The 14,519-nt window shown below is 35.2% G+C and overlaps 1 protein-coding gene across 2 annotated transcripts in view; it reads left to right on the top strand.

Moving 5' to 3' along the window:
• The window catches only part of LOC149227242 (uncharacterized), a 94,326-nt gene extending 83,471 nt beyond the window's left edge, over positions 1–10,855 (top strand). Inside the window, exon 7 of one of the 2 annotated variants that reach the window (XM_089375464.1) lies at positions 10,535–10,855. In XM_089375464.1, coding sequence (XP_089231590.1) covers positions 10,535–10,561 — 27 coding nt within the window. In that variant the 3' untranslated portion in view covers positions 10,562–10,855. Of the gene's footprint in view, positions 1–10,528 lie in introns of both variants that reach the window. The other variant, XM_089375465.1, reaches the window with a different exon arrangement.
• Positions 10,856–14,519: the final 3,664 nt, after the last annotated feature.

Genomic DNA, 14,519 nt, shown 5'->3' with positions numbered 1-14,519 from the left:
TTTTCCATCCCATACGCGCTTTTCCTTCTGTGAAATTGTGTACATACATATACGCTCCTTATGTTCTGTTAACCCGCGTGTATACGCTACTCGGACAAAATGAACCAACGTATACCAATCTTTCTTTGGTTTTCCATCCCATACACTCTTTTCCTTCTGTGAAAGTGCATGCATACGTATACACTCCTTTTGTTTTGTTAACCCGCGTGTATATGCTACTTGGACAAAATGAACCAGCGTATACCTCTCTTCCTTCAATCTTTGGAGTCTTATCTGTAATCCTTTGTTGTTAACCTGTTGCACTGTGAACTATTATCTGTGTGAGTTGCCATCAAGAACAACACATGTATCATAATGCCAACAATCTCCCCCTTTGGACTTGATGGCAACAACAACACCAAGACACTCTCCCCCTTTGACATCAAAGGCAAAGGGTGGATCAAGATATTCTCCTCGTTTGATATACATTATGTTGTCCATGCTCCCCCTGAGTACATGTTGAATTCTTTGATTAAGCTCCCCCTTTGTACATGCTGAGATGTACTAAATCATCCATGCTCCCCCTGAGCACATGTAGAGTTTGCAAAAATATTTTCCAAAAGAATATCATGACTCTATAAATCAACTATGTGAGTATTACCTTCCTATCACCAATGACTCATACATACATCAATCTCCCAACCAAGTGGGGATACACCAATTGTTTATACATGACTGAAATAGAAATTATTACATCATCCTTCCCATGCATAGTGGGGTTAAAAATTAGGTATTTTCATGACCTTTACATCAAATGATATACATGACATTTATAACAAGGACCAACAATCTAAACAAGACCATGATAGTCATCAACAACTATCATACACCATATATGAACTACACCATCAGCATCTTCTAGCAGCATCAAGATCAATAGCATGTATATGTCCATCATCAAAAGAGTCACCTGAATCAAAACAACTATGTGGATCAAGAAATATAAGTATCTTCATGTACCAAGATCTTCTTGTAGAAATTCTGCAAGTTCTCTACAAATCTCGCTATAAGACCATGTAGAAAATCTGACTGTAGATTAACCCGATAATGCAATATAACCAAAGCAAAATACTATAACCTACTTCTACTATCAATTTGCGGAAGCTTAAAGATCGAGCTGAACACATATAACCAGAAGAAGAAGAATCAATGCACATGAAAATACTTTGGGGAAAGCCTCAGCTAAAAACCCCACTATATGTATTATCATACAAGGTGGAAATACATAGGAATTATACAAAGCCTTAACTCTCATAGCTAGCCAGCTCTCAGTACAATCCTCACATATGCTCACAGGAAATCCTGGCTTCTCACAAGCCTTCCTCTCTCGCCTCCAAGCTCCTATTTCCTTGCGTTGTTCCTAGTGGATGATTCTCACCTCACCAAGTGGAACACTGCTCTAACACACTGTCATAACTGCGCAATCCTCCAAGATATTCCTTTTGCATGCATGAGTTTTCTTTATAGGAAAACACATGCAACTAATAGTACATTGTCCTTGTCTTTAATCTCAATTGGGTCTTTCTTAGAATAAGCATGCATGAGTTACAGATGAAGGAATCTTCAGTTAACTGGAGTACACTAGTTGAGTGCATGCATGCATCAACTGACTGTTAACTCTCTATTAGTTCCTAAAATAGTTTGGAACTAATTTATCTGGACTTAACTCAGTAAACTGAGTTAACTAATTACAACTCAAACATAACTCAGCCTTATCTCCTTAATTTAAGGGATAACTCTTGCATGACTTCAGAAAGACTTCTAACCTGAATTTCTCCAACTAATTAAGTCAAAATAACTTAATTAATTATTTTCAAGTAGCTGGTGAGACTAAATTCGATTTTAATTCACAATTTTAATTCAAGGACAAATTAAAATTGGAATATTCTTGTTCTATTTTTATCATTTCTTGTTGCTATTTTCAACACTCCCTCTCAACAAGAAAGGAATAAACTCGATCCTGATTGTGAACCTTTGGAATGTTATGCATGCAACACTTCTCTCTAGTGTTGTTGCTTCAGCAACTCCAGAAACAAAAAAAACATCCAACCTGAATCAGTATGATGCATCTGTCATCAAAGTCTCTGACTACTATTACCTCTGTCAACTAAAAACTTTGCGCTTCTGCTGACTCTGCCTTTCTGCACTGTTGTCAATCCTTCTCTGCGCTCTTTAGTATCTGACTGCTCTAGCCTCTGTCACTTTGATCTCTGACTGCATCAATCCCACTGATTCCTCCCGCTACTATGTACTTTGGGCTCCCGTAGCAAGGTACGATCCATGAGATAAAACCTCTCAATGAACCCTACCCAATTTCAGCCTTCATGGGATTATCACTTCACATCGCCCCACCTCACACTTGGAGGTATGGCTGCATGTGATCCCTCTACCCACTTGGATCAAAATTCCCCCCTAATGGAGGTATCTGCATGAGTGGATCTCTTCACTCGGTCTCCTCTCTGCTTCTCCAATTGTGGCTCCTCCACAATTGTCTAAGACTTCTTCTGGGACTGCATGTTGAGGGGTAATTTACTCTCCCTCTCAACCACCAAGTCTCTAACATTTGCCTTTCTCCTCAAGGCTTTGCATGCATCTTGAACCTCAAGAGCGTACAAGTTCTTAACTCGTGAACCGATTTGTTTCACTTGTCTCGTGGTGATGTATCTAAGGAAAACCTTTCCCTTACTAAAGACAACATCGTAGCCTTTGTTCTCCAACATCGTGACCGATACGAAGTTCTTCTTCAGTCCAGGCACATACTTCACATCTATCAAGGTGATAGGAGCTCCGTGCTCCCTCTCAAAAGCAACCGTGCCCACTCCTGAAACACTATACCTTCCGTCGTCACCCATATCTATGTGCATCTTTAGGTCTTTCTCCTCCAAGGTACTGAATAAACTTTTATCACCGGTCATGTGGAATGAGGCTCCACTGTCAAGATACCAAACATAACCCATCATCGATGACACCATGCATGCAATGAGGGTAAAGTCCATTTCGAACTGAGAGGCTAATGCTTCACCTACCGATCCTTCCGAGGATCCCTTCTTGCACTTATTCGATGGGAAATTAGCCGCATAATGGCCCATCTCGTGACAATTAAAGCATCTCACTTTAGACTTGTCACCCTTCTTCCCTCCATGAGAAGAATTCAATTTGGAATGGGAAACATTCCCCTTTCCTTTCCTTGCCTTACTTGCTAAGGCCAGATTTTCTTCATCATCATCCTTGGATGAAGAACCATCTTGTGTGCTCCTCCTGATCTCCTCCTACATCAGATCTGACCACAGTCGTTCCCAATCCGACAGTTTCTCCCTTCCATTCACAAAGTCTTGGTAGCTATTCTAGCTCTTTGGAAGGCCAAGGAGAGCGAGGCTCACCATATCATCATCGGCAGTAGTTATTCCCACACTGCTAAGATAATCTCTGCAGGTGGTGAGCTTGTTCAGATATGTGGAAATAGTATCGCCCTTCTCCATCTTGATTCTTCGAAGCTTATCCTTGAGTGCCAATTTCCTCTGGTCGCTACTGTTTTGGTAGAGGTCCTTCAATGTCTTCCACATTGAAAATGGAGTATCCTTCCCATGGAGACTCGAGACAATATGGTCTTGAACTCCCTCAAGGATGATCCGTCTTGCCTTCGCCACACACTTCTTCCACTCAACCAACTCTTGTGCATTAGTTGAAGCTGGCTTTGGGATTTCTCGATCAATGAAATCCTTCAAGCCATTTTCTTCTAATACAACCTCCATTCTATCTTTCCATGCTATGTAATTCGAGCTGCCTTCCAAGGCATACTCGAGTCTTAAGCCATAGAACGCCATTGGCCAACCTTGAAGTATGATATGAATTCGATTTACACCTGCAACTGCGAACTTCAAACTTTGAATTTTCTTCTCCGTATCCTATTCACAACTCTAATAAACTTGGCTCTGATACCATGTAGAAATTCTGCAAGTTCTCTACAAATCTCGCTATATGACCATGTAGAAAATATTACTGTAGATTAACTCGATAATGCAATATAACCAAAGAAAAATACTATAACCTACTTATACTATCAATTTGCGGAAGCTTAAAGATCGAGCTGAACGCATATTTCCAGAAGAAGAAGAATCAATGCACATGAAAATACTTTGGGGAAAGCCGCAGCTAAAAACCCCACTATCTGTATTATCATACAAGTTGGAAATACATAGGAATTATACAAAGCCTTAGCTCTCACAGCTAGCCAGCTCTCAGTACAATCCTCACAGATGCTCACATGCAATCTTGGCTTCTCACAAGCCTTCCTCTCTGGCTTCCAAGCTCCTATTTCCTTGCGTTGTTCCTAGTGGATGATTCTCACCTCACCAAGTGGAACACTGCTCTAACACATTGTCAGAACTGTGCAATCCTCTAAGGTATTGATTCCTTCTGCATGCATGAGTTTTCTTTATAGGAAAACAAATGCAAATGATAGTACACTATCCTTATTTTATCTCAACTGGTTCTTTCTCAGAATAGGCATGCATGAGTTACAGATGAAGGAATCTTCAATTAACTGGAGTCACTACAACAAAACTCTGTGATTAGCATCCATTTTTTCTTCCTTTTTTGCGTCTAGAGCCCACTTTTGGTGCTATTTGTGTCCATTTATCAAATATGGTGCAAAAATTGATGCAAATTTTGCACCGAGTTTTTCACCAAGTCTTACACCAAGTTTAGCACCAAGTATTGTAATAGGTTTTGCATCAGGTTTTACACTAGGTTTTACGCCAGGTTTTATGCCAAGTTTTATGCCATCCTTTGCACCATGTTTTGCATCAAGTTTGGCACCTAATTTTGTTTCGCCAACTTTTGTATCATTTATTGCATCCACTTTTTGCGCCTACACTTGCATCAACTTTTTCATCATCTCTTGCATCCTCTTTTGCATCATTTTTTAAATCATTTTTTAAATCATTTTTTGCATCCATTTTTACATCATTTTTTGCATCCCCTTTGCGTCAAGATTTGCATAAGGTTTTGTGTCTCATATTGTATCTACTTTTGCATCGAATTTTATTGCATCAACTTTTGCATCATATTTTTCATCCATTGTTGCAACCATGTTTACGTCCACTTTTGCATCTCTTTTTGCATCTTATTTTTCATCTTCATTTGCTTCTTTTTTTGCATTTATCATTACATCCACTTTTATTGTGACACTACTTGTACCATGTTTTGTACTCACTGTTGTACCAACTTTTGCTTCCAAATTTGCATCCATCTTCACATCAACTTTTTAAAATATTGCATCTATTTCTGCATCCACTTTTGTGTTGGGTTTTGCATCTCATTTTGTATCTTCTTTTGCATTTACTTCCATTGCATCCATATTTTTCATCCAATTTTGTTTCTGTTGTTGCACCCATGTTTGCATCCACTTTTGCATCCCTTATTACATCTTGTCTTGCATCCAAGTTTGCATCTTTTTTTGTGTTTTTTATTACATCCACTTTCTCATCCACTTTTGTTATGCCATATCTTGTGCCTATCATTGAAACCCACATTTTCTTCCAATTTTTCATCCACATTTGCATCATCTTTTATGTCCAAGTTTGCACCAAATAATTTTTATGTTTTTTGCATTTCATTTTGCATCTACTTTTACATCCACTTCTGATGCATCCAATTTTGAATTTAATTTTGTGTCCACTATTGCACCCATGTTTGTTCCATGTTTACATCCATTTTTTAATCCAATTTTCCCTCCTTTTTTCATCCAAGTTTGTGTCTTTTTTTTTTGTTCATTGTTGTACCCACATTTATTTCACAACAGTTCATGCCAAGTTTTATCCCTACTATTACACCCATGTTTTCTTCCTCTTTTTCATCCATGTTTGCATCCTATTTGGTGTCCAATTTTGCATCAACTATTGCATCTACTTTTCCATCCACTCTTGTGTCAATTTTTTTGTCTTGTTTTTCATCTGCTTATGTTGTGTCCACTCTTCATCCAATTTTATGTCTATGGTTGCCCCCATTTATGTTTTGACTTTTGCATCCATTTTCCAACAGTCATATATTTTTTGCATTGATGATATTTCTTATGACATTAACAATTATGAACAACGGATGACAATGTCAATAATTATGACGATGATGATAATGAAGATGATGATGATGACATGAATTTTGATTAATATTATGTAATCAAAATGATAATAATGATGATGGGGGTTATAATGACAATGATGATGGCGATGCTAATGACCTTGGACAATCTTCCCAATTTTTAAATGTTGTCATGGTCATAATCATAATCATTATCTTTAGAGTCATCTTCCAAGTCATCGTCATTTGATCATCATTATCATTATTTTCATCTTGGTCATCATCAACAACAATAATGGCATGAATGATGATTATGATGTTCATGATGAAGTTGACAACAATGATGATAGAAATTACATTAATTATGATGATGGGGATGATGAAAATTATAATGACGATGATAATGGTAGTGATGATGATGATCATCGATCATCTCTAAAAAATAAAGTTGTCATTTATCTTGCATATATCATGTGTCCTAACAACCCTTTTTGAGCACTCATAATATTTTTTGGGTTGATGATATTTCTTACGACACTTATAATTATGAACAATTGACGACAATGTCCATAATCATGATGATGATGACGACATGAATGGTGATTATGATGATAGTGCAATGATGATATTGATGGTGGTGATGATGATGATAATGAAGATGATGACACTCCCTCTAAACTAGGGAGATACTCATAATGAGACAAAAAAGTACTCTCAAGTTGAAATATTCATATAAGAAGGGGTCTGGATTGATAAGAATCAACGATGATTTACATCATCGCAACCAACATTGTCAATATAGAAAGGCCTTGACTAACTAGTTATATCTCTCCATTAGATCATAGCACAATGTTGGGAGGCATAAATTTGGACACCACTGCCTATTTAGGCACTTACCGCACTAGGATGTTCATCAAGCATGTCTTGGCATGATCATTTCCTAATCCACTGTCATAATATTTGACACCAGGAAATGTCGATCCTAATGGCTATCCTTATCTTGGATTAATATACTTGACTTATGGCGATTAGTCCTAGTCAAAGCACAAATTCTCAAAGAATATTGGTCCCATATGTTTATCTAATCCACCATTCTCCCTACTGGTGTCTTTAGTAGGCTTACGACTATTAGTCTCGGCCGTAGTACATGACAAATGGATAATATGGTGTCAATGCTCACTCCCTCTCAACTAGGGAGGAGACATCCACAAGCATAAGCGTTTCTCAAGAATACCCATCATTTTCATAGCAAATAACATCATTAATTTGTTTTCATCGTATGACGCCTTTATGATTAAGCATTCATATATTTGTGGCAAAATATTTCCCATTTTGTAATTTGTGATTAAAGAAAATCAAAAAGTGAAAGCCAAAATCATTAAAGATACAATATAATGATTTATCTAAGTCTAAACGCTAAGGTTAAAGTGAAAATTTATGTAAATATTATATCTATGAGTTGTTCAAAGCTTATGAAAACCTTATTCCCTAAGTCCTATATGTAAGAAAAATCAAAAGAAAGAAAAATAAGGCCCAATGAATGGTAACTCATGTGTTCACACCCTCTTTGGAAAACATATGAATATATACTCTCTTAATCACACTTGATCACATGTTTGTGATGGTTAAATCATGAAGTCCTCTTTTCCCCTTTCATTTTCACTTCATCATTTAAGAACCTAATTGAGGATCTAGGGAATTTTTCTTGCCTAAGGGTTTAATGTCTACTCTTGGTTTACTTATTACCCACTACGGTAAATCATGTGATGGAGTGAAATACTTAAGTTTGTGGAGTTATTAGAATAGTGTATTAAGTTAGTCACCACACACACATGTATTACATGTCATTGATCCACATGTGTTGGTTGGAGACTCATTTCCTAAGAACTTTAATGGATACTACTTTAGGGCCTTGATGGTATATCTTACAAAATCTCTTGGTAAACATTGTGATTCATTCTTTCTATTCCTCGAGACACTTGATAATATTGAAGTCACTCCCAATAATCCACGAAGATGGGGAGTATAAATTACTTGTGCTGGAAATAGAATTGAGAAATAGAGGTTTTCCATTTGCGATATTGGAGTCACAGACATTGGATACATGGTAGTAGTCCTCAATGTCAATTAACTAAAATTATATTGTCATAATGCAAAAAGAGGTAAACATATTGGTAACCTTGATGTCCTAATCATTCCAAATAATAGCCATTCCACCCAAGTATATCTAATCATCAATCACTACTACTTGGAAATTCCTCCCCCATTTTCTAATTATATGAGGTAGAACCTCACTTAATATTTTTATTTCTTATATCAACATTATTGATGGGTGCTTTGCAGACCATTTTTCTTTTAGGAGTATTTGTTTTCCTTTACTATTGAGGTCCCTCATGTTCCATGAGAATATTTTCATGGAGAATTTACACAGAAAGGAAGTATAGTGTGACTAAAAAAAACATGTTCCAAGATTTAAGTTATTGGACAATGCCACTTCATGACTCCTATATTTCCTTAACCTGGGACTGAATGGTGAACTTTATAACCTCAAGGGAAATTAACCAATGAAAATCTCAAAAAGAGGTAACTTTTGACTTTATCAAATACAAGTTAATATACTAAAAAAATATCCATAAAAATTTCATCAATCAATGAATCTTTAAAAAAAATATCCAAAATAATTTCATCAAGCAATGAAGCATTACATTATAAATTACAATCTATAAACCTTTTGGGAACTTTTTGCTAAACCATGTTCAAAACCAACATATTTAATATTAATATTTAACAATAATATGGAAAATAACACATTCTCATAAATTAAATAACATGTTATCAATCCTAAGAAATGTCACTAACATAAAACTAAAAAGCATGCAACTAATGGGAGTGACCACTCAAGGCCACCATAAGACAATTAATCTATTAAGACAAGGATTAATGGGGAAAGAAATCTACAAAGGACAAAGGCAAACCTATTTTAACTTTATTGTTTTATTAGGTGCAAGTTGAACATCTCAAGATATAATGAAGAGAAGAATTAATTTTATTGCATTAAGAAAACCCAAGCACATTCTATAACTTAGCAAGGAAGAGATGTATAATACCCATCTCAGCGACACAACGCATGGCATTAAGTTACTTTTTTATATATAATTTAAACTTATATTATAGAATCACAAATTTTGCATGAATGGATGTTTAAAATCCATTTTTATAAAAAGAAAATATAATTTTTGTTATTAAAAAAAAAAAAAAAACCAGAAACTAAATATATTTTTTTAGAAAATAAAAAAATACTAAACTGAATATATATTAAAAAAAAACTAAAATTAAGCATATATATATATTTTAAATTTAAAATATTTTTTAGATTTTTTTAAACACTTCCCTCCATTCTAAGAAGCAAAAATAATAATAGAAATAAGGACGGACCAAAAATATTCCTTTCCTTGGTAAGTGTTTCCCACCATTCATTCCACTCACTCAAGTTATTTCATAAAAAAGAGATAAGTGTTATTTCACACTATTTTCACAAAGCGTATTGAGCTTCTCTTATGATATATCTATTCCTTGATGGAGTCCTTGATATATTGATCAAGTTTTGATTCCTTGGAGATTAGTTAGAGCAAAGAAAACATGAGTACTCTTAATTCCAAGTTCAATGCCTCTAATGGTGGACAAAAGGCAAGGGAGGGGTTGCTATCGTGGTCATAACTCCGAGTTCATTGTCTCTGATGGTGGACGAGGCAAGGGAGGGGGCTGCGGTCATGGTCGTGGTCATGGAGTTTTCTCTTTTACATTATATTTAGGGAGTTCAAAGCAATTTGAATGGAATCATTGTCGTCACTAGGTATAATGGATTAAGTGTGATAATGGATAAAATGAAGTAATTATTTGTGAGCATTTGTTATTGAACAAACATTAGGATCCATCTTATTATAGAGAAAAGTACATGCATTAAAAACAAATCAATATTTCATGTGACATTCATATTTTATGCGACTTATTTTTCATTAAAAACAATTTACTTTTTCATGTGACATTCTTTTTTTGTTAAAATTTCTTCTATTTCTAATCTGAATTACAATTGTAATTTCAAATAAAGATTCCAGTAAATATTAATTTACCAATTCTGCATGGAAATCATAAGAAACATTCACAATATAATATGAAGAACAAATGGGTACCTACTTCATATGGATTAAAAAATGCTTCTACTACTTAATGTGAATTACAAGTGTAATCTTAGTTGGATCTCCAATATATCTTAAGCCATATTTTCATTTTATTTTTATTACTATTAAATGTTATTATGTCCTAACTCATTTTATTATTAGCATTGTAATAAAAATATGCATTTTGCTATAGAATTAGTACTAACATGTAATATTGATTTTTTTCCAAAAAGTTATAGGTAATGACCATGAAGATGATGCTATAGACTATGTTTAGATTACATCATATATCAGAGATGATGATGATGAGGATGGCGATGGCATTGGTGATGATTATGTGGATGATATTATCAGGATGGTTAGGATGATGATCATGGAAATGATCATGAGGATGAGCTTGACTATGATTTTTGTGGTGCTAGCTAGTCATGCGTTATTTTTTATATTTAGTTGGATGTCTTAATATGGTAATCATACATTTGAATTTTAGTTTATTTGAATAATGATGATGATACTATCGATACTATCTTTTTACCTTATGAATATGTTGAAAATTGTTTACAATTTTTTTTTATGAAGAATTATTGTGTATGATGAGATTCCTATTTTTTTATGGATGTTGTGAATTTACATTAGCATAATGATATCTATGAAACATTTTCATTTGGTAATCTTACATTGAATTTTAGTTGATTTGATTAAATATAATGATGATATTATCATTTTTATCTTGTTATTTTATGTATATATTGAAAATTATCAACATTATTTTGATGGAGAATTATTATGTATGATGATATTACTATCTTTTGATGGGTGTTGTGAATTTACCTTAGAATAACAGTGTTCATGAAATATTTTGATATGATAATCACACATTTGAATCTTAGTTGATTTGATTAAAGATGACGAGGATATTATTAGTATTATCTTGTTACTTTATATATGTGTTGAAACCTATCAATGACTTTTTATGGGGAATGATTATGTATGATGATAAGACTATTTTTGGATGTAATGTTGTGAATTTACCTTGGAATAATGATATCTGCGATAAATGTTGGTTTAGTAGTAATATATGTATATTGAAAATTGTCAATGATTTTTTGATGGAGAATTGTTTTATATGAGGATACTGCTATATTTTTTATGAACGTTGTCAATTACTCTTAAATTTGTTTACAAATACTAAGTTATGAATTTGAATTGTGATATATTCTTAAATGTGTTATACATGAAAATACCTCCTGATCATCTTGGAGGAGAATACTATGATGTTGGTTGAAATACCCCTTTCTCCTAAACTATATAAGCCTATAATACAAGTTATGTACCATGAGAACCACGGTATCCTAGTCTATAACAAGTTGTCTCTTTCATCTAACTTTTGTTACCAAAATTCTCACATTAGAGGAATTTTCAACTCAAAAAATAACCACGTAAGAAAAAAATAAGAAACTAATAAAATAATGCCTTGTAGATAATTTTTTAATATATCATTTTTATTACGCCGTAAGGCGTTTCCCTTTGAAATGAACCCCCCCAAATGCCTTTGTGTCTTAATCGTAGCCGTTAGATGTAATGTTAGACGATTGGAGAGAAATCGGCCGTTTAATTAATAACTATTTACGCCGTAAGGCGTTTCCCTTTGAAATGAACCCCCCAAAATGCCTTTGTTTCTTAATCGTAGTCGTTAGATGTAATGTTAGACGATTGGAGAGAAATCAGTCGTTTAATTAATAACTAATAGGTTAAGGTTTTTTAGGGTTTAGAAATGAGCGGAGGGCGTGGGTGTTGAGGAGGGCGGCGGCGGACCTGCAGAGGAGGGCGGCGGACCTGCAGAGAAGGGAGAAGGGTTTCCACTACGGCCACATGTCTCTTTCTTCGCTGCATGAGGGCCGTGTAGGCCGTTTTTTCTTGCATCTGATGTTTGAGGTACCTGGAGGAAGTAATGAAATTGTTGGAGTCTTTTATAAAGCCAATGAATATGCTTCGCTGAATCCAAAATTTCAAGTCCATTGCATGGCCATGCACGCTGTTTTTTTCAGTAGATTTTATTTATTGAGTTTGTCTTTCTCTGCTTTCAGTTTTCCGTTTTGGTATGTGTGTATGTCTGCACCGTTTGTTCGGCCCATTTTATTTTTTTGCGAAATATACATGTGAACAACCAATTTTATTTTGTTGCCAGATTTAGGGCTGAAGGTGGGCAGTTGGAAAAAGATCCATGATTTAGGATTCTTATGAGGTTGTAAACGGAGTAGCAGGTACGCTGTCTTTGTTTACTAATCTCTACAAAATAGGATATTATCTATAGAAAGGAAATATGTATGCATACGGTCCGAGGCTGTGTTTGGGAGAGGTTTAACAGTTATCATTTCTATTTCAGGGAAATGTAGGGTTTGCAAAGCCCATTGGGGTAGTGTTTCTTTAACAACTAATCGCCATCAAGGTAAATATCTCTCTGTACTGCTCCATGCTGTTAATTTTATTTGGTGAAGATCTTTCTGTATTGGTCCATGCAGTTTTGGCCAACGGATTTTTGACCCCATGATTTTATTTTTTGAAACATTGAAATGAACCTTAACTAGGTATCTGAGTTTGTGTTTCTCTAAAATCGTCAACATTGTTATGCCATCCATGTTTGAATAAAAAATCTCTTGATTCATATGTAATTGTTAATTATGATTTAGTTGTAACTTGTTTCTTAATACTAGATGCCCAACTTGAAACTTAACAGATGCTTTGGTGAACATAATTCTCACTGCTTTCTCGAACTTGGGCCAAATCCAACACATCATCATATCCAAAGATTGGGCTAATTCTCGAGAGAGCACAGAGTCATCTACAAAGTGGATTTTAAAACATCTTGTAGGCACCTGATAATGATCATTCCTTCGATTTGCACTTGACTCTAGCTAACCTAGAGCATTAGCTGCGATGAAATGTTTTATTGGACAAAGAAAACCCTTTCTGATGGAGCATTGTAGAATAACTTGATTGGTTAGGTTCTCAACGTTGTACCTCATTGCTTTTTCGACCTTAGGATACCAATCCATGTCATCATATCTGAAGTAATATACCATTATAATCTATGTAGGACTTTATCAAAATCAATCTTGAGGAGCAGATCTTCTTGATGAATTTCTCCAGCCCACTAGATAGTTTTCAAGCTTAATTTTTTTGTGGTTAATGCTTCTGCAGGAGTCTTGTAAGCCACGTAAAGTAGAATGATTAGCCTGGGATCATTAATTGAGTTCCTGTTGGCCGAGTTGTGGTTTATATTGATGATGCCTGCATTAGTTTGCTCTGCAAGTGGTTCTAGATGAAGAGCTTCCAAGCACACATTTAAAAGGTTTCCCAATGGTGTCTCAGAAACCCTTATAGAATTTTACAGGGATACCATCATTCCTTGGATGCTGTGCACATTCCCACCACAAATTCCACTCAACACAGCCAATAGAACGGGGAAGTAAGTTACACATTTGCTAAGTAATTTTCCTGCACTGCAGTGGCTTGAGGTGGGAAACTGTTATGAAACCAGCTCAAGAAAAGATAGAAAAGATAGATCAACGCCTTAGAATTCATCCTCTTCGAGGGGGCAACCTCCTTTACATTACATAAATGAACAATTCTTGGATGATTCAAATGACAAAACCTCCTTTCTATATATAGGAGTCTAAGGAGTCACAATATAATCCAGCCGACCTAACAATAATAATATAAAGCCACAAAAATAACAATAGAGGGATTCTATGGGGCACAAAAATAACAATATGGGGGTAATAGGGGCACAACAATATAAATAAGGGGTATAACTACAATAGTAATGGGGTAATCACTAGTATTATAGGGACCCAACATGCCCCTCTCCTTCAAAAAAGTGTTGTCCTCAACGCTTGAGTAGTTCTGGATACTTCTGCATAAAATTCTCATCCTCCCATGTGGAATCTTCAGCGGATAAGTTCTTCCACTTGATAAGATACTCTGAAATTGATCGATTTCGTAGCTGTCGAGTTCTTGTTTCTGTGACTGCTTTCGGTTCCAATATAATTTTTCCTTCCTCGTCAAGTTCTGGCAATATTGTTTGAACTGGGAGCTTGTCGCCTATAACCTTCTTTAAACATGAAACATGGAAAACTGGGTGCAATCGAGAAGCTGCAGGAAGCTCCAATTTGTATGCCATAGTACCAATCTTTTGCAACACCTTGTACGGACCATAATACT

The sequence above is a fragment of the Pinus tabuliformis genome, chromosome J, assembly GCF_031772625.1.
Source record: "Pinus tabuliformis cultivar Carrire ecotype Pingquan chromosome J, CPIR1, whole genome shotgun sequence".
In the NCBI taxonomy this organism is placed as follows: domain Eukaryota; kingdom Viridiplantae; phylum Streptophyta; class Pinopsida; order Pinales; family Pinaceae; genus Pinus; species Pinus tabuliformis.
This window is presented reverse-complemented; position numbering and strand designations above follow the sequence as displayed.